Raw genomic sequence first — 20,688 nt, forward strand, 5'->3', positions numbered from 1 at the left:
CTCCAGGTGCTTTAACCACTTGAACCATGCTCTGAGTGTTCTGTGGAACTTTCTGTTCTCTGGTGCTTTTGAAACCCAATTTTTGGTGTCAAGGAGCTGCAGCTCTGGGCTCAGCAGGGCTGGCAGGGCAGTCCTCACAAGAACCCTTTGCTGAGCCACTGCTGCGGTGCACTGGCCTCTAATTTTCATGTTACTTTTACCAGGCTACATTTTAGCTAAAAATGGAAGCTTGTGGCAATGCAGATCTTTTTTTCATGAGTAGCTTGTCTGCTTTTGTCCTTAAATGAGCTCCATCTTTAAGGTAGAATTGAAAATATCTCCGTTGCCAGGACTGCGTTCTGCGAGCATCGCAGGGTGCTTCCAGCATCCTCAGTAGAAATTTAACCCTTTGAAAAATAAACTCAACTTCTGTGGAAAAGTTTGCTGTTATACTTCTTTCAGGCTGGTTAAAGTGGCTTTTTTTTGTTTTGTTTTGTTTTTGTTTTCCTTTTTTGCAGAAGGGGTATGAAATCTGCAACCCCTCTCCTGCATTAATGAGGGTGCAGCACAGGACAGTAATGGTGTGTGGTTTGGCCTTTGCTGTTGTGTATTCTGTGTGCTGTTAGGGAGCCAGCATAAATTTACTTGTTTACATTTCAGGTAATTTTTTCAGAATTTCATTAGATTTCATTATCTCTATAGTGGGGGCAAATTTTTTTCCTCTCAAGACTTCTGAAAGTTGACTGGAGTTGCTCTGTTTCAGAATTTAAAATAGTCATGTCATGGTTTTGTGTCTGGGGAGTGGAGTTTGGCCTCTAAGTGTGAGTTACTGTTATGTCCCAAAGTGTGTTGTTCTGGCAGTAACAAACAAAACTGCTTACTCTGTGATGGTTTCATAATCACAGTATTAAAATGTTTATCTGTAAATGAGCTTGGGTGAGGATGATCCATATCCTAAGTAGCTTAACCTCCATACCAGACACCGAAGTGGTTTGTAAATTCTCCAGCTAGTAGTGAACTGTAAAATCAGAAACATGCATTTCTTGTGAGATTTCAGTTGGAAGGGTGTGGAGTTTTAGGCTGGCTTTCTGATTTCAGGTGATTTTCCTTCAGTACCTTCTTGCTTTGTGCTCAGAATAATCTCAGCTGTCCTGAAGCAGCAGCTTTGCACACTGAGGGGTCCCCTGGCATCACCCCAGCCCTTGTCTTGGTGTATGACAGAGGCAGGTCCAGGTTTTTGGGATGTAGAAATGATTGTCAGTGTTTCACATCTTGGGGTGAACTGAAATATTGCTTTGTGCAGGCAAAAAAGTGTTTCAGAATTTCTTACATGTGTGCCCTTGCTGCAGAGGCAGTTTGTTAGAGCAGTGCAGTCCAGACTGAGTGTGAGCTCCTGAATGTGTCCATTCTTCTTGTGCTTTCTGATCTCATCAGTGATTGAAAGTTGTAACTCTTCCAGAAGAGCGGTGTGCTCTCGCTGGAGCTCATTAGTAGGAGGTTTATGTAACTTCTGATAAAATAGATATCCTGATATTTAACTGTGCTTACAAGGCAAGTGGAGCTCAGGGATGGGATGAGCAGAAATCATTCCAGTGTGTTGGAAATGCTGATCTGGGGAGGGGGCACGTTGTGCTACAGTGAAAACTGTGTGAGTGAGACTGTATTTTCTTCTAATCCTAAATTCTCTAGCAGCATGGACGTCTCTGTCACTGGGGCAGGAGGATGATCTCAGGATTGCAAGGGTTTTTTGGGAAAAGAAGGTCAAAATGAGCTTCTTGACACAAACTCATCTTTTGGTTGTGTTACAGTAAATAAAACTGCCCATTTCCTTCATGAAGGCAGGCAGCTGCTCAAGTTAGCTAACAGAAATATCTGCACTTGAGTAGTTTGATTTCTGTTAGATTTGTTGAGGAATTGGTGCTCTTTTGTGGTAATTACATTAATTGTGGTTTTGGTGTCTTTTTTTTTTTTTTTCCAGAATTTACATGTTTGACAGCAGAAGTTGGCTTTCTACTGTAGTGAGAGAAAATGTAAGTAGAGAAAAAAGATTTTTTTTCTAGTCCTTGAGAAACATCCTATTTTTAAAAAGTGGTTAATTCAGATTTTTGGCTGTTCATCTGTGCAAGCCTAAAGTACATGTTTTCTGCTTTAGCATGTGTGTTCTTGTGTCAACAGGAAGGATTTTAAAATGGCCAGGAAACCTGCTAAATAATAGATGTTAGTGCCTGCCTTGTGTCAGAGAGGGACCTGGCAGAGCAGAGGGAGACCACAGATGAAACTGTTTCATCTCAGTGGGGCAGGGAACTGTAATAAATAAAATGATGAGAATAGTCATTCTCTCATGAATGAAAAATTACTTCTCCACCATGTTTGACAAAAGAAGGCCAAATTTCTTTTGAGCAAAGTGGCTCTTGTCAGAATGTTCTTTTCAATGTGTCAGTGTTATTTAAACAGAACCTAACAGTTCCAGAGTTTATATTCTGTGTAATTGTAATTATTACTATTGTTCTTGGAGCAGTAAAATCTTCATTACCTTCCAGACTTCAGCTTGAATGTGGAAGGTAATGAAGGAAGATTGTTAATTGGACAAGTATTTGCTGAGTTAAATCTGATATTTTCAATTACTGGATATTTACTGTTTTTCAAAAGGCAGGCACAGGCTTTATTCCTCTGCCCATATCTCCCTCTGGATCCAAGGGAACACTGAATTTTATCTTCCATTTTAGTTCATATAAATGAGAGAGAGAACACCTCAAATTCGTTCCACAAGCAATTCTGATCTCGCTGCATTTCCCACAGAATAAAAGAGAAACAAGAAATCCATCTCTGCTGCTGAAAACAAAAAGAACCCTCAGCTTTTGAAAGGCACTGTGACGTCAGCTCACTGTAACTACCAGTGAGTTGTGGATAATTCCTTTGTCATTGTGGAAATGTCCAAGCTGCTGTGCATGTTGCTAATAGGATTTGTGCTATCTGCTAGATTAGCACAGCTTCGTTTAATCAGATGTCCTGCTCTGGGACTGTCTGCTGGCCATGCTGGAGCTCCTTGTCAAGGCTGCAAAGTTTGGGCTCTGGCTTTGAAAATATTTTGCTTTTTATCCATGTTGGAGCAATGGGTGTTGGCAGGAAAGAGGTTGAGGGAACAAATGTCAGCCAGCCTGTTCATGGGAGAAAAGGGATTTGCTAAACCTCCTTAGAAAGTTGAGTAAAATATGAACAATTTAGCTTTAAACCTCTGTGTTACCAGACTTTGCATCCACAGTGGCTTGGTGGGATTGTGTTAGGCTGTGGTAGTAGTAATGTCTGTTAAAAATACCTTGTGGCAAGCAAAGTTTGACCAGCAGGGGATGGAAATTCAAAATATTTGACTTAATGATAGCTGTGATTTTAAATGTGGGTTTTTTTCCTTTAATCTGTAGAGATTCTCAGCACAGAGAGAGGGTAGAAGACTCCATCCATTTTTTTAATAGGAACGGTGCAAGAAAATTAAATGAAGAAATTTTTAGTAAGCATTGCTTAATTAATGTTACCAGCAGAGGAATTTCAGAGAGGAATAATATTTAACAGTGTTTGGATGAGTTGTATCCAGCTCTCAAGCATCAGGCTACAAATAAATGTGAGGGTGTTAATGACAGCTTGGTTTCAGTAACTGGATTTAATTGGATGCACACTTTGAGCTGTGGAAAGGACACTGGAGTTGTTACAATGAAATGAGTGGATCTGAGTTCTTCCTCAACCTTTAAATTTTTCTGTCACTATTTTCTGAGCTGTGAGTGAACAGTTCTTGTTCTTTAAATAAGAATTAGTCCACTGGGATCCTGAGTATATCTCCATTTGCAGGAAGCACATGGAAGTTCTGTAAGGCTTCCTGCAGCTGAAAAATTCAGTGCAGAGCTGTTGGGGACACACAGACTGACTGGACATACCTCACCCTCCTCTTACACAGGAACACAGCTCAGATTTAGAGAAAAGCAAACCCTGAGCTGCTCCTTTGACAAAAATGATGTGATCAATCCTTTTGACACAGCTGAATTGTGATGTTTTCTTGTGTATGGAAAGTAACAAATAAAGCAAAGTCAGATTTTCCTGGGTGGGAAACAAAGTGACTCTGCCATGGGAGCCTGGTCAGAAATGAGGGATTTGGGTCATCCGGGGGAGAGGGGAGTGGGGAATGCCCTGAAGTGCACAGGTTGTCATCCAGCAGGAGCAGAATTACCCACAAGGTGCACTGCTCAACAGGATTAGGGCAAATAAGCTTAGAGCAGAGACACTTAAGCACTTCAGCCCCTGGGAAGGTCTTGAGGGGGTTGAAGAAAGTGAATATTATTCCAGAGAAGCTGCCTGCAGGGACACACTCACACAGGCCAGGGAAAGGGAGGTAAGCAGGAGTTTGGCTCCTATTTTGGTTCCTATTCTGTTCCTGTTTCTGCACTACTCTGGGGGTGATTTGGGAAAAAGGAGTGTGGAACTTGAGGAGTGGCTTTTTTCCTTGATGTGGAAATGCACTGGCTTCTTTGGAAAGTCCAGAAATAGGATCATCATCCACATCAAGCTTAGAGATTCTTCTGGAAACCCTCTTGTAAAACAGGGTTAAATGCCTTTAGAACATGCCAAGAAATAAAAAATCTGTTTCATGATACTCATTTGTGCTTGTTTGTGATGAGCAGAGACTGTTCAATATATGACCCATGTGTGTAATAGAAATAAATCTGTATTAAATTTCCCATGTATCAAGAGTGAGAATGGATAAAAGTGGTTTTCCCCATACATTTTTCTGTCTTTTAAAGATACTTTTTTAATACAAGACTAGTAAACTCTGATTTACAGTATAGCTAAAAAGGACATGGGAGGCTGGAACCCTTTTTTCCTCCCACAGATCTCATATTTCTACCATAAATTCAATTGTCTAAAACTCAGTATAAAAGAAATAGTGGAACAGCCAAGCTGGTTTGCTGTTTGTCCCATAAATTTTACAGGTTTTTTTCAGAGAACTCCTATATTTTAAAGCCCTTGGCTGCTGTAGGATTGTCATTTCCTGAGTGAGTTCAGTCCTGTTGGCAGGAATTAGCACTTCCTGTTGATGTTGAAACAACAAAGACTACAAAGAGAATGTGGAAATGTGCTTTAAACAATTCCTATGGATGCTGGCAGAAAGGCAGTGCAGAGTTTGGAGCTGCTTGGGATGCACAGGGGCTGAGTTGGAATTCTCAAAGTGGATCTATCTTCAAGATGGGGACTTAGATGGATACAAGATGGGAAAATGAACTTTCTTCATGTGACTTTCTTCCCAGGGTAAGGGTTCATCTCCTTAGGCCTCTCCCTGTTCCATGCAGAGAAGTTTTGTTTCATTTAAATGCAAGAGAATTCTCTCTCCCAGTGCACAAATTCTGCAGAAATAAATGGCTGCTATTTTAAGGAGAGCATATCTGCTCTGACTGACGTGAGATTATTCCTCCCATTGTATTTTTAAATAAAACTGCATGGAAAATCTTCACTGTGGTTCCTTGTACCTGCAGCTGGAATTCTTGGTGTCCTGAGCCTTTATTGCAGTCTCATCAGTGAGGTGATGTGACCTTGGGCAGAACCCCAAAGTTTTGGGGTTTCTTGCTCTGAAATAGGAATGATAGCATCTCTAAATTCTTTGTCTAGTGGTCAGTGTTTGCTTACTAGGAAATGGTCTTAATATATTAACTCAGGGAATGGCAGAACTGGAAATGAAGAAGCTGAAAAATCAGAATTTATTCTTAAATTAACTCCTTTGTGACAAAAGGAATACATTAGTGTTTCACCAGGTGTGTGAACTGCCCAGGAGTGCAGACATGCTCAGAATTCTAACAGATATCCAGCCCAGTTTGTCTGAGATGTAGAATGAAAACAAAAAACATCTTGAGAAACAAAAGAGCACTCCAAAGAAAAGCAGGATAATGAAACACTCAGGATGGGCTTTGTCTGAGCTGGATTTTGGGCTGAGCTGACCAAGCAATCTTAAAGGGGCTTAGGGATGACCCTGGAAGCAGAAGAGAGAAGGAGGAGACCCAGTTTCACAATGATGTGAAAGGGCCTTGAAGTTGTGTGAGTGGAGGTTTTGGGAGAGGAGCCAACTCAAATTCCTTTTCTAACACACTGTGGGTTTCAGAGAGGAGGAAAAAAATGGTAAATGATGCTGTGACAAGATCTGGCATCTGTTCCTGGAGGTTTTCACTTTGGAACAACTACTATGGAGAGAGCTGCAGCCTAAGTCTGGTTCTGGGGGATAGAAATATTTAGGGAATATTGAAGTCTGAACTATTTTGAAGCTTCTTTTAACAGTGATGTTTGTTCTACTGCACTAATTTACCTTGACAGCATGTTCTCTGTTATTGTGACTGCATAAAAATTTGGAAGTTATCCTCCTCTTTCTCCTTGGGAAGGGCTTTAAGAGGAAAACAAACCCCACATGCTTGCAAAGATAAATAAGCTGATTAAATCTTAACAGAATAATATGTAAAGCTGCTAGCAAAGCATTTCCTTTATTTAATGGCAAAGGGTCAATTCTGGCTAATAAAATCTTCTAAAATCACACATATCAGTGTCCATTTATAAACTGCAGGTGTCGTGTATAGTATTTGAAATTGGAACCAGTTAATCTTGTTCTGCAATAAAAGATAAAATTCATCAGCATCTTCCATTGCTGTCAAGTGCAGAGATTTTAAAACAAAAAGTTAAGGAGGAGCTGAGTTGGGGATGTGGAATTCTGGAGAAAGTGCCAGCAGTATCTTTGTGGAGCAGAGACTTTCAGAGTTGCACATTTAACAGGAAATATAGATGTTGTGATATTGGGGAACAGCCCAATAACTGAGCAGCTCTGAAGGCAAAAGCTGAGCTGGTTTCAGTGGTTGTGATGTTTCACTGAGCCTCTTCCTGCTGGCTCTATAAAATATATTTAATTTGGTGCCTATGGATACTGGGAAAACAGGCTTAGAGGGGAGAAGTGTCTGATGGCTGTGGTTTCTAAAACTCCTGCCCTCAACCCAGCAAAAATCCCTGGTTTTACTCTGACAACACGTTCATGTTACATGGGACCTCAGACATTTTAGCAGCTACCAAATAAAACCCTGAATATTTGTGAGTGATCTCCTTTTCTCCAGATAGCAGAACAAAACTCTTCATAACTATGATGTTGCAGACAGTTCTTAGAGCATTTTGCAGGTTCTTGTGGCAGTGTAAATCCTTTTTCTTTTCTGGGAGGATTCCTTACTCTGGTCTGAAGAGCTGCAGGGAAGTTCTGACTTGCATGTCTAAAATTGGTGTTACCTGCTTACTCAGTCTTGGACAGCTTGAATTTATACAAAAATGAATCAGAACATGAAAAAAGGAATGAAAAAAGAAAAAAGGAGGAGGCCTGGAGGAGAGAAATAAATCCAAATTCTATTTTATTTCCTGTGGCTGGAAGCAAAGCAATCCATTTGTGACAAGAGCTTCCACTGAGGAGATCTCAGCCACACATTTCCACTGGGTCTATAAATCAGTGCCATTTTTTTCAAGCTTCAAGTGGTTGAAAGGACTTGTCATTTCCAACTCTGCCTTCTCCTAATTGTCCTGCCTGTGACCTGTTTTTCAGATTTCTGGTTGTTTCAGAGGTGGCAGTGGAGCACACCTTTAGCACAGGAAAATGAGCGAGCTTGACCAGTTACGCCAGGAGGCCGAGCAACTGAAAAACCAAATCAGAGTATGTATTGTGCCTCAGCACAAATGGAAGTGGCCTGAGGAGGACAGAAGTGATGCCTTAAACGTTTCCCCAATGTCAGAGTTAATGAAGAAAGGGAAAGCATCTATGGCTGCTTTAGAAAATTACTTTTTGGTCTTTTATATTGCTTAGGAAATAATAGTTACAGAAGCAATGCAGAAAATTGCTGATGAAAATGGATGTTTACTGAAGTTTGTCTGAGCTAGGGCATAACTAAAGTTAAAAAAAACTGCTGAAAATAAGGTCAGTGATAAAGTTTGTCAGAGCTTTGTCCAGTAAGTTCTTAAAAACCTCTGAGGTTGGAGGCTGCACAGCCTCTCTGCACAAGCAGTTCCACTGCTGGAGTGTCTTTGTGCTGAAAGTCATGTTGCTTTTCTTCCAAAAGAAGAAGAAATTTCAAAGTTAAATGCACAGTGTGTGTTGGCAGCAGGCAGTGTATTATGGTAATGCTGCTGTTAGGATGGGTCCTCTGGGTGACAAGCAGAAATGTTCTCTGAACCTTGGGTTCAGGGGTTTAATCAGCTTTAAAACAGAGAAGGAAATGTACAGAACTCCATCCAATTTCTCTAATTTCCTTCTCTTGCAGGATGCTAGGAAAGCATGTGCAGATGCCACCCTGGCTCAGGTAAGAATTTCAGGGTTTAACAGGAATTAAGAAGATATGTTTCATTTAGAAAAAGAAGATGCTGTGTAAGAAGGTGAATGCAAGTGAATCTGGTTTTGCCTCCTGTAGCAATTTTTCATTTTGCCTTTGGGTGTTTTCTTCCAGAAATAAGTACATGTTTGTCCAGTTCCTGAGAGCAGTGGCCTTGAGCAGTGATTTCTTGGAGTGACTCAGGGCACATTTCTGCTGCTTAATGGAAAATAATGCTCTGCCCTGGAGCTGGGAGCAATACTGTTGTTACCCTGATAATCAGAACCATAAGGCCTGCTGAGGTTAAACTTCTTCAGTGTCTGCCACATTTATCTGTGCAGAAGGAGAAAACCCAGATCAAAGGTCTGAAATCCTAGAAGTCTAAGAAGATATGACCTAAACAAAACAATTTCTGGGAGTGTTTATAAATGCAATAGATTGCTTGAGTTATGTAATAAAGACATGCTGCTTAAAATGACACAACTTGTGAATGGGCAGTTGGAAAAAAATCAGCATTGAGAATGTTGGACTGTGGGAAGTGTGTGTGAGGTGTCACTTGAGAAGGGTGAAGGGAAGAGCTCAGTGTGGGACCTTTTGCTGTTCCAGATCACAGCCAACATCGACCCCGTGGGGAGAATCCAGATGCGCACCAGGAGAACACTGCGGGGACACCTGGCCAAAATTTATGCAATGCACTGGGGCACTGATTCCAGGTGGGTGCACAGCTGCCTCTGTGGCTTCTCTGCTCTCTGGAAAGCTGAGTGCACAGGCCCTGGGGCCACGTGGAATTAACAATTCTGAGAGAAGTCAGAAACACTGAGTGTCACAATTTTCCTCCGTGTTTTTGTAATCCAAGCCTACGTTTGATGCCAAAATCCCAATCCTCATCTACTTGCCTGAAAAATACAGTGGTGGTGCCACATGAATTCTGAGGAACTGTGGAAATAAAGTAGATGCCACTATCAGTTGTCCTTTTTTTTCCCTTTCCTGTTAACTACTGATTAATTTAAAGAGAAACTAAATGCCACAGGTGTCAGCTGCTTTCATTCTCTTTTCTTTACAATGTTCATCACAAAGGTGTTCCTTGGCTGCCCACAATGATTGTGTTTCCCTGCTCTTTCCTCTCTAGGCTTCTAGTTAGTGCCTCCCAGGATGGCAAACTTATAATTTGGGACAGCTATACTACAAACAAGGTAAGGCCAGTGATCCATTGCTGTGTAATTCACTTGTGAAAGCATCAGGAGGAACTGTTGCCCATCATCATTTTGGCTCTGTTGCTTTCCTAGTCCTAAATCCACATTTTGAATTCTCTAAATTGTATGTAAAGAGCACGGCAGTGTCTTCAGTGAGTGAAAATGGAGAACAAGGAAAGGCTTCCTTCTAAAGAATGTTTTGATTTGTTTTGATACTGCAGAAAAGTGATTACCAGAGAGCAGGCAGTGATGAGCATCTTGCACCAGAAGGGGCAGAGATTTTGGCACAGCCAGATGAATTTGTTGTCTGCAGTGAAGTCCTGAAATCCTGACATGTTCTAATGAGTCATCACTTGGTGGCTGCAATCACATGAGGCAGTTCAGGACTACTTTTACTTTCATTTGACAGTGATTGGTATTTTCTGATCATGGCCACTGTTCCAGGCCTGGCAGCAATTCCCATGTGGCTCCTTGTGGTCAAGGTGACAGAGCTGCTTGGGTCTCGTGCATGGAACTGGCTTTATTCCAAATAAATTGTCCTAACTTAGCTCTTTGTAGCATTAAAATCAATGTTAAAAGTGCATTGGAACAAATGGCATCACTTTATTAAAAAGTTAATATAATATGGTTTGCAAATTAAGAATAAACCCTCTCATTTTTTTCTTCATCCTCATCCTTTGACCCCAGCCTGCAGGTAAATGTCATCTAAATTACTGTGACTGCTGTGGGATGGTGAAATCATCACTGCATCCCATGATTTCTGCATTGGTATCTTCAATTCTTACATCAATGTTAATTAATCCATGCAATATTCTTTTGGCAGTTCTAGAACACACTGGAAGTAACACAGTGTTGCCATCAATTTGATCTTTGCCTAATGATAAAATAAAATGGCTCCAAGTGAATATTCCAAATAATAGAAACTCTTGGAATATTCTAGGCTTCTTGGTAGAAGACTTCCAAAAATGAAGTGGTTGTGGTTTTAGGGCAGGTTTGGGGGTTTTTTAACACTGATTCCTGGCTGGTCCTCTGCTTCTAATGAAGTTTTTCCTCAAGAAATTCAGACACATTGTTAATATTGCATGAAATGTCACCATGTGATATCTAAGGGCACCAGCCCTTTCCTAAAGACTGTATGAACAAACTTAAGGGAAGAACACAACGAGTTAACAAGACAGAACAGGTTTAGCTTCTATAATTATCTAAAAAAAGTTCTTTGAGCAGAGAATGACAAGGAAACATGGGGTAGTTATTTAAATGTGAAGCTTGATTGCCTGCAGTGGGTTTCCAAAGAAGGATTTCAGTGGCAGTGGAGCAGCGATTTCCTTACTTGTTCATTCACAGCATCTAAGCCTGGAATTGGCAGTTCTGCTGACTGTGCTTGGAAGTCAATATTTTCCTGAACCTATAATAAACCAATAGTAATCAGAGCAGTGAAATGAAATAATTCACTTTGGACCAAAATTGCTGATGAAACTGGATTCAGGAGAAGCAAATCTGAGGTTTCATTACGTCACTGCTTGTTCTGACGAGCTTCGTGTGCAAGTTACCCTCAAAACAGTTCAATACTCAAACTGCTGTTTTATTCTTGCTTCCCTGCCAAAAACACAATGCTTGTCTTGTGAGACAGGTGAAAAACTTCCTCGTGGTGCAGATTGTGCAGCTGAAGTCCCTACCTGTGTGTGTTTCAGGTGCATGCGATTCCCCTGCGCTCCTCCTGGGTCATGACTTGTGCATATGCTCCCTCTGGGAATTACGTGGCTTGTGGTGGGCTTGACAACATCTGCTCCATTTATAACTTGAAAACTCGTGAAGGGAATGTCCGTGTCAGCCGTGAGCTCGCTGGGCACACAGGTGGGTGCTGCTCAGAGTTACCTCAGCACAGTGAAAATGAAAAAAAACCTCTTTAACTATCATTTCCTAATAATGATCTGCTTCTTAGGCAGGAGCTTAGCTGCAGACTGCTTGATTTTTAAATGTTCTTAAACAGTTTTTCAGCTGTAAAGTTGAACAAAAACTTACAGCTGGAAGTTGATGTTTGCAGGTTTTCATATTTTCTGCTGTAGTTGGAATTCTGTGCTTTGTGAAATGGAGGTGGTTGGCAGGCAGGCTGATTCTGTAATCACTGATGGTTTGGCAGATGGGATTTCAGGAAAAATGATGCTTCAGAGCATTCAGATGAACTTCTTCAGTGCTGCTGTTGGGAAACATGCAGTGTCCATGCTCAGGTCTTTGTACTGACAGGAATGCAGTTTATTTTTCACCAGTGGTTGTGTGATGCAGTTGAGATCATCACCATTTGTTGCTGCTGGATGCAGTGAGACTGAGATGCACTTTCTGAGAAAGTTGGGTGTGTGCAGGACTCCTGGATTCCACACTTTTGTCCCCCTTCCTCTGGTTGGGTCAGGGTGGTCTCCAAAGAGCCAAACCACATTTTGTCCAAACCATTGCAGATTCCTATACAAAAATCAGCTGTTGCATTTTAGGCTTTCAGTGTGTTTTGCTGCAGCTTCAGGAGAGGAGGAAGCAGCTTGTTAGCAAACCAATTTGCCTTTGAAGGGTAATCTCTGGCCTTATTTGTGCACCTTTTATTCTGTTTCCAGGCTACTTGTCCTGCTGTCGTTTCCTGGATGATAATCAGATCGTCACCAGCTCCGGCGACACCACTTGGTAAGCTGGGACATGGGGCCAGCACTGGCAGGAAGGGCTTTTCTGATCCATTCTCTGTGCCTGAAGGAAGCTTTGTCCTTCACTAACTTCATCATCACCCACAAGACTCTGGTGATGCTGCTCATATGTCACTTTTTGCTGGTAATTTCAACCCTGTTTCCTTGTGCCCATGTTCTGAAGAGCCTGACCTAATTCTGTGTTAAGATGTTCTGGGAATTTTTTTCTTCATGTAACTATTTGGCTTTCAGAAATAACTGTATGAGACTAATGATTTTCCTCCAAACTCTTTTTGTATTCAGTATTTATTACTTAAACAGTCATGTTTGGATATTTCTAATACAGAATGCTGTTAGCATTGTTATTCAGAAGAGCTCCTAGAAAATATTCTGCAGTGACAATAGCTGGGTTTTTTGAGGAGAATGTAGGTGTATATCTTCATAAATACTGGCTTCTGAACTAAAAAGGGCCTCCATCTTTTTTTCATAGATTTTTCTATTATATCTGTTTCTTAAAAGCATTGCAGTTCTCTCAAGCAGCAGCACTTAGAGCAAAGGCTGTCTAATAAATACCTGTCCTACACAGTGCCAGTCTCTTTGAATGCCTCATTCTGAGTGGAATATACATGGGATTAAAACCAGAAATGTTTCTGAATATGTGTTGGTGTTTAGAGAACCCAAAAAACTATAACAAAATGAGAGGGTTTGTAGAAATGATGCTCTTTGTAAGAGAATGCAGCTGCTTCAGGAGTTCTCTAGTAATTCTGCAGCTGTCCTTGACATCACCTCAGTTCATCAAAGGACTTCATCAAAATACAGGCATCTCCTGTTTACCTGGTTTGAACCTGCTGCTGATGGCTCTGGTTTGCTGAGAAATTGCAGAAATTAAAAATCCCAACTTCCTCAAGTGTTTAGACCTCTTCTTAAGGAGGTGATAGTGTTCTTTCATCCTTTTATACTCTTAATTATCACTGTAGTAGTGATTTGGCTGACTTGCAACTTTAAGATCAGACATAATTCACAAAGTTACTCATCCTCTGTGAGTTTATAAAAATGAGAAATGCTGGCTCAGCTTTTGCTGTAGCCTTACCACTGCTGCTTTAATTGAGGCTGTGGTAGTACTGGATAACAGCCATGGCAGAGAACTTGGGGATGAACAGCCCTCAGTGCCAGTCATCAGTTTTCTCCACTGTTTTTCTATTTAAAACCCTCCCAATGTTTTAAAATTAAGGATAGCTTTAAAGTCTTCTATACACAAACAAAAAAAGTTTATTTCTATTGTCAGGATCAATGTTATTAATACTTGGAGTTTTACTTCAGCATTGATAAAAAACCTTCACGAAGGAGCACAGATGTGTTGATTTTTGCACAATTAATCTGCAACAGCCAAATAATTCTACCAAAAATGTTTATTTCCATTATCAGGATCAATGTTATTAATACTTGGAGTTTTACCTCAGCAATGATAAAAAAACCCCACAGAGGAGCACAGACGTGTTGATTTTTGCACAATTAATCTGCAACAGCCAAATAATTCTACCAAAAATGTTTATTTCCATTATCAGGATCAATGTTATTAATACTTGGAGTTTTACCTCAGCAATGATAAAAAAACCCCACAGAGGAGCACAGACGTGTTGATTTTTGCCTCTTTAATGATTTTTTTCCAGTGCTCTCTGGGACATAGAAACTGGTCAGCAGACAACCACATTTACTGGGCACACTGGAGACGTGATGAGCTTGTCCCTTGCCCCCGACGCCCGGTGTTTTGTTTCTGGTGCCTGCGATGCCTCTGCCAAACTGTGGGATGTCAGAGAAGGAATGTGCCGGCAAACCTTCACCGGCCACGAGTCGGACATCAACGCCATCTGCGTACGTGCCTCTCCCTCCAGCTTGCTGTTTGTCAGCTCTTCAGCATGTCTGTGAGAGTTTGGCTGGGGGGAATGATGAGGATATCAGAGGGCTAATTAATTTATTTATTACACTATATTATTCTGTGTTATATTCCACTACATCTAAGCTGACTCTGCCAAGCGCTCAAGTGCCCAAACAATCCCAGCACACACTTGGCCCTGATAGGCCAAGGAACAAAACTCCATCACTTTGGGTAAACAATCTCCACATTGCATTCTGCTTTTGCACAAACACAGGCACAGCAAATAATAAGAATTGTTTGGATCATTCTTTTCTCTGCTTCTCTCACTTATGGTTGTGTTCGAGGGTCTCAGGATGAGGGAAGAGATGAGAATCTTGACTCCATGTTTCAGAAGGCTGATTTATTATATTATTATATTACATTAAAATGTTATATTAATATCATATACTAATATTATACCATGTTTAGTATTATTAAAATATTAAAAAGAATAGAGAGAATCCATCAGAAAGCTAGAAAGGAACAGAAAACAATAATAACAAAAGCTCGTGACTCTCAGAGAGTCTGACACAGCTGGATCTTTGGTTATTAAGTAGAAATAATCCACATGGACCAATCACAGATGGACCTGTTGGTAAGCAATGTCCAGACCACATTCCACAGCCATCAAATAGTTAATTGTTTACATTTCTTTTCTGAGGCTTCTCAGCTCGAATAGGAGAAAAATCCTGGCAAAGGATTTTCATAAAAATATCATGGTAACACTGCTTCTCCAAGGTTCAGAGAATGTGAACCCCACGCAGCATGGTGAAGAAACTCATGAACCAGCACCCAGTTTCCACATTTTCCCTGTTTCCTGGTGTTTCCTGAAATACCAAGTTTCAGGTGATTCTCTCAGCACTACAAACTCATTTAAAAAACCCTGAAAACACGGAGACTGGGTGCTGGTTCATGAGTTCCTTCACTGGGTTTGCCCATATCCCAGTGTGGGAAGGTGCAGCCTCTGCTTTGCTGCATTTGTGCGATGCAAAGGGGTTCAACCCGAAACCATTTGTGTTTTTGTGCTGCCCCATGAAGTTCTTCCCCAACGGCAACGCCTTTGCCACGGGCTCGGACGACGCCACGTGCCGGCTCTTCGACCTGCGGGCTGACCAGGAGCTGATGGTGTACTCCCACGACAACATCATCTGTGGCATCACCTCTGTAGCATTTTCCAAGAGTGGCCGCCTGCTCCTAGCTGGGTATGATGACTTCAACTGCAACGTGTGGGACACGCTGAAAGCTGACAGAGCAGGTAAGAAAATGGGTTTGAGTGTTGTAGGACATTTTATAGGATGTTGTATCCCCACCCCTGGGAGATCCAAGGAACGCCTGGATGTGCACTCAGTGCTCTGGGCAGGGTGACAGGGTGGGGACCAGCCACAGGTTGGACTCAATGGCCTTGGTGGCCTTTTCCAACCCCTGAGTGTGTGATTTGAGTCTCAGGCACAGACCTGTCAGCACTCACTGTCTTCAGAACTCTCAAAACTTCTTCAGGCTGCCCAGTGATGGTACAAATCCTGCTCAGGGATGGATGATGAGAACAGGATGATTGCCATGAAAAACAAGGGCTTGGGGTGGAGGGATATTCTTTTTTAGACTTTATGGCTTTGTTTATGCATTAACTATTCAAAGCAATGCAACATTAATGTTGCTATTTATACACAAGAATTTTTCCCTGGTATTTGTAGCAGTAGTTGTAGAGACAACCAGCAAAACAACAGGGACTGTGGAGTTTATCTTTTGAGGAAACAAACATGGAATTCATGGTCCAAAGATGAAGAGAATTTAACTTCAGGTCTTCAAAATGAAAACTTCTGTTGGAAAAAAATGTATCAATTAGGCCACAAATGTTTCATTACTCTGATCAGAGTAGGAGATGAGAAGAATATTCTGTGTATTGAAATGTTCCAAGGCTGCAGATTGCCAGGCAGATGTGGCACTTCTGATATTAAACACTTCTAGATTTTCTGATATTGGCACTTCTGTATTAAACACCTTTGTGGTTGTGTGTTCAGTACAAGTATTTAAGACTTCTTGGTGCTGATTTTGTTTCACCAAATTGCAGCACTTGCTGTTGCTGGTGGGAGAATGAGGAGAGTCCTGTGAGCACTCTAATTCATGTAGAAAGATTAATTTCAAGTCTATCAAGAATATCTTGGCTCGGTGCTGTGGACTGGAAAGCTTGAACATAATTAGGTTTTCTTTTTACCTCCTTGAAGCTGTTAAATTAAAGGGGATAGAGGAAAATGTTGTCTCCCTTAATTTTTCTGTTTAGTGTCTCAATTCTTGCTTTTAATGGTGCTATAATTGAATTGTATTAGATCTCCATATTGACAGATTGTGTGGAGAAGTCTGTCTTGTGAATATAGTAAGATAAAATGGGATGAAAAATGCTTTAGAGTTCATAACACAATTCAGTTTAACTTCTGGTTTTAAAAAGAAAATTTTTTAAATGTAAAAATTTTGTAAAATTTAACTGATCTTTATCACTGAGGTGAGGAGCAAAAGCTCTGCAGTGCATGGTTCAAGTGACACTGTCACAATCTTCAGGGCTGTCACTTCACAACTCATGTTAGACCAGTAAAGGTCATAATATGGGGAAAATACAAGGAAAATTTGGGAGTAATGCATTTACTGGATTATCCCCTTGAGAACCCACCCAGCTCTGTCCTGAGTCTGTGCTTCTAAAACCAAAGGCATTTTAAAATTCCAGCATTTTTTATCAGGATTTTGACTCTAGAGCTTGCATGCTGTGGTGTAACCTGCACAGACAGGAAATCACCCAAACAAAGCAATTTATTTGTTGGTTTCTCATCTGCAGGTGTCCTTGCTGGTCACGATAACCGTGTCAGTTGCTTAGGTGTGACTGATGATGGCATGGCAGTGGCAACAGGGTCATGGGACAGCTTCCTCAAGATCTGGAACTGAAGAAGGTGAGTGCCCAGCTTTGGGGTCCAGAGTGCTTTTTGCCAGCAGTGCTGTTACTTGGGTGTAATTCAAGGTAGCCTCAAGCTGCACCAAGGGAAATACAGGTTGGATATTAGGAAGAAGTTTTTTACAGAAAGAATGATAAAGTTTTTTACAGAAAGGTGATAAAGTTCTGGAATGGCTGCCCAGGGAGGTGCTGGAGCCACCATCCCTGGGTGTGTTTAACAAAGCCTGGTGTGGCACTGGGTGCCAGGGTTGAGTTGGGGCTGGGTTGGACTTGATGGTCTTGAAGGTCTCTTCCAGCCTGGGGAGTCTGAGAATTTGGGGGAATTTTGGGAATTCTCAGGAACTGGAGAGGTGCTGGAGTCACCATCCCTGGGTGTAGCACTGGGTGCAGGGTTGAGCTGAGGTGCTGGGACTGGGTTGGACTTTGATGATCTTGAAGGTCTCTCCCAACCTGGGGAATCTGTGAATTCTGTGAGGAGCAAACCCAAGCAGTTGGAGGTTTAGATGACCATTACTTCAATCTGCCATTTTTCTGGAGGCCTATTTTTAATTCCTCTACTTCCCTGTGATGGTTTAGAATAAATAAATATCCTTGGGGAAAGGGGGGGATAATGCCTGCATGTGTCAGTGGTGGGGACAGCAGAGCTTTCCACTTGGTTGCAGTTTCTCAAAGTGCAACTCTCACCAGATGTTTCTGTGTGCCAGAAGAGCAGCGGACTCCACGACTGGAAGAAGTTTCCAACGGTTGAAAATTAAAAGTGATAGCATATCCAATCCAACCATACTAACTTGGACCCCCATCCTCCCCAACTTCAAAGGGCAAGATCTTTTCCGTCTCCTGTTGCTGAAATGAAGAGCACAATTACCTTTCCAAGAAGAATTTCTGTGTTGTAAGCAAAATGAAATTGTGCATTCCTTTTGGGACCATTTTTTTTGTCTTGAGAATTTAAAAACAAATGAAACACTATCATAAAAAGCATGACCAGAAAATAAACTTGAGCATAATTGTGAAACAGTTAGCTTTCACTGTAGTTTCCAAGTTGAAGTTAAGGACTTTATCTCACACACTTGCAAATTTTAAAGTCATGTTTGTAGCAGGATTTTTTTCAAGTTTCCTTTTTAAATACATTTCCTTATGTATTTAATTGAGCAAAACAAGGGAGTCCTAGCCCAGAGCACTGGGGGTTGTTAACGCTGTAAATTTAGTCCCTAATTTTTTTTATTTTTGTTTTCTAGTATCACAGATAATTGTTGCACAAAACTTGGCATATATAGGATAATGTTAAGCAGTAAGGTAACCAAGCACATGCTGTAAAAGGTAATGAATGCTTGTTTAAAGAATCCTTTCACCTTTTATGGATTACAAATGCAATCCTTGGTCCCTCCTGCCCCCCCTTTTTCACCACACTGATTTTTTTAATCTGCTTTGGTTTGTCCACTTGGAAGGGCAGTTTATATATCCTAACACTATCCTATAAGTCTCAACAACCAGGAATCTCTGTTTTCAAAAGAGACCTATCCTACACTTGGGTATTGAGTCAATTCTTTGTGTATGAAATGATGTACAAATCAATGTTTTGAAAATAATGATCTTGAACTTTCTAAGTTAAACAGAAAAAAAAAAAACCTTTTTTGATTGTTTGCCATATTGGGTGGGTTTACTCTTAGAATCGCATGCTGTAGAAATGCTAAAAAGTGCATATTGGACTAAGTCCTTAGATGTTTTTTCTTTGAAGAAATAACCTGTTTAAAAACTGTAACCATTGTCGCTGTATTCATTTATTGTTGCTACTCTGTGCATAAATCTATGAAGAACTCCAGTACAAAGCTATGCACGTTTTGGAGTAGCGTGATAAGTCACTTTTTTTTTTTTTTAAAGAAAAAGAAAAAAAAAGAAACAGCCTGTTCAAACAATCGCTGTCAAAGATTCTGGGGTGTGGGAGGAGGGAACCTAGACCATCTTCTTTATAAATCAGTTCCTCACAGCCAGTTCCTCTTGCAGGATGAGTCCTTTGCATCTGATCAGAGTCATTTTTGTAATGAGCAGGTTTTCCTGGCTTTCTTTTCAAATAAAATGTTAAAAGCAGCAGTGTTTGGACAGCAGATTGTTCTTTCCTATCTTCTCACTGTATCCAGAAATGCTCCTTCCTAGCAGCAGTAGTAGCTTTTCTCCATTTTGTTTTTTCTGCAACATTCTGTACAAAAATGTGCTGTAATTGTGCGTTAGGCCTGGATTTGGCATAAAAGATGAGTTCCCTCTTACTCTCTTTCATGAAACTACTCTGTAGAGCTTTCTCCACGCCCTGTATCCCTCTTCACCTTTTGTATTTAATTTTAAAGTCAGTGTACTTCAAGAAAGCTGGATGCAAGATAGATACTATATTAAAATGTAATGTTATTTAAGATGTAATAAAGCAGTTTGACATGAGTTTGGACTGATCTGTTTTGCAGCTTCTTGTTCAACATGCAGAACATCTTCTGAGTTGTGAAATGAGCACACAGGAGGAGGGAATGCTGTCCCCAGAGAAATGCTTTGGTGGTTTTTAAATGGTTCATGGGCAGTTACTGGGCAGGGTATGCACTTAACTCCAAATTCAGAGAGCCAGTATGGTTCATGAGGTGCACAGCACAAAAATGCTTTGTGCTCTAGGAGTGGAGCACCTGAGGTGGGAAATCAAAGCAAAATGCTGAGTAACTTCTTTTCAAACTTTTGTGTCCTTTAATAGGAAAAGAATTGAGTGGAACACGTGTTCCTGCCACGTGAGGATTGGCCACAGCAGCTCTGTTGGCACCCTTAGATTGACAGGGTAAGAAGTCATTTTCATGCTCAGTAAGAACAAAGTCTCCACGAGGCAGAATTTTATCTAAAAAAAAAAAAAATTAAAACATTGTTTTACACCCAGAGAAGCAGATTTGTGAAATGAGGTGTTGAAAAGCAGTTGGTTCAACAATTTGGTGTTGGTTGACTTGAGGGTTTTGTGCTTTTAGTGGGTGAAGTCCCAGAAAAATGGATTTTCCCTCATTTCACATCAACCAAGAGAAATTCCAAAGCTGTGGCTTGGTCTCACACCCAACATGGAAATTCTCATCCTCAGTGGAGAGGTTTTTAACAGCTGGGAGTGTGGAAATTGTGGTGGTGCCATTACCTGACAGTGAGCTCTGGGGCTTTGGGCTGCACGAGCCTGGTGAGCAGCTCATGGCTGGAAATGCTGAATTTTGGGAGTTCACATCTAGTGGTTTCCAATTCCAAATGCTGTGGCTGTGGGGTTTGCACTCACGTGGAATATTTTTATTCCAAAGGATGTTTCCTGTGTGACTCTGCTCTGTAATAAAATCAATGATCTGTCTTACCTTCCTTGATCTCAATCCCTGTGTTCAATCTCTGTGCTGGCAGTAAAACACCTGCCAGGACAGTGACTTGTGCCAGGAGGCTGATGTGCAGCCCTTTGGGATTTATTTGAAATCCAAACAGGTGCAGTTGCCTCTCACTACTCTCATTTTCATGTTAAATACGAATTTTTCTTTGATTTAAACATCTCTCATTGTGTGTTTGGTTATTCAGAGAGCTGCTACTGGAGAAAAATTGGTGTGCAAAGGGAGCAGCTCTGGAGTCTGGGCCAAAACTTTGAGTTTTGAAT

At 41.0% G+C, this 20,688-nt stretch overlaps 1 protein-coding gene across 8 annotated transcripts in view; it reads left to right on the top strand.

The window, feature by feature from the left end:
* Positions 1 to 19,478, top strand: part of GNB1 (G protein subunit beta 1) — a 37,095-nt gene extending 17,617 nt beyond the window's left edge. For 4 of the 8 annotated variants that reach the window (XM_064397207.1, XM_064397205.1, XM_064397204.1 and 1 more), the window contains exons 2-12: positions 1,958 to 2,009; positions 7,580 to 7,687; positions 8,292 to 8,330; positions 8,946 to 9,052; positions 9,469 to 9,532; positions 11,224 to 11,386; positions 12,136 to 12,202; positions 13,869 to 14,070; positions 15,152 to 15,368; positions 16,938 to 17,049; positions 17,739 to 19,478. In XM_064397207.1, coding sequence (XP_064253277.1) covers positions 7,631 to 7,687; positions 8,292 to 8,330; positions 8,946 to 9,052; positions 9,469 to 9,532; positions 11,224 to 11,386; positions 12,136 to 12,202; positions 13,869 to 14,070; positions 15,152 to 15,368; positions 16,938 to 17,044 — 1,023 coding nt within the window. In that variant the 5' untranslated portion in view covers positions 1,958 to 2,009; positions 7,580 to 7,630 and the 3' untranslated portion in view covers positions 17,045 to 17,049; positions 17,739 to 19,478. Of the gene's footprint in view, positions 1 to 1,957; positions 2,010 to 2,806; positions 2,876 to 7,579; positions 7,688 to 8,291; positions 8,331 to 8,945; positions 9,053 to 9,468; positions 9,533 to 11,223; positions 11,387 to 12,135; positions 12,203 to 13,868; positions 14,071 to 15,151; positions 15,369 to 16,937; positions 17,050 to 17,713 lie in introns of those variants that run through there. The other 4 variants (XM_064397210.1, XM_064397208.1, XM_064397211.1 and 1 more) reach the window with 4 other exon arrangements.
* Positions 19,479 to 20,688: the final 1,210 nt, after the last annotated feature.

The sequence above is a fragment of the Passer domesticus genome, chromosome 22 (assembly GCF_036417665.1).
Source record: "Passer domesticus isolate bPasDom1 chromosome 22, bPasDom1.hap1, whole genome shotgun sequence".
In the NCBI taxonomy this organism is placed as follows: Eukaryota; Metazoa; Chordata; class Aves; order Passeriformes; family Passeridae; genus Passer; species Passer domesticus.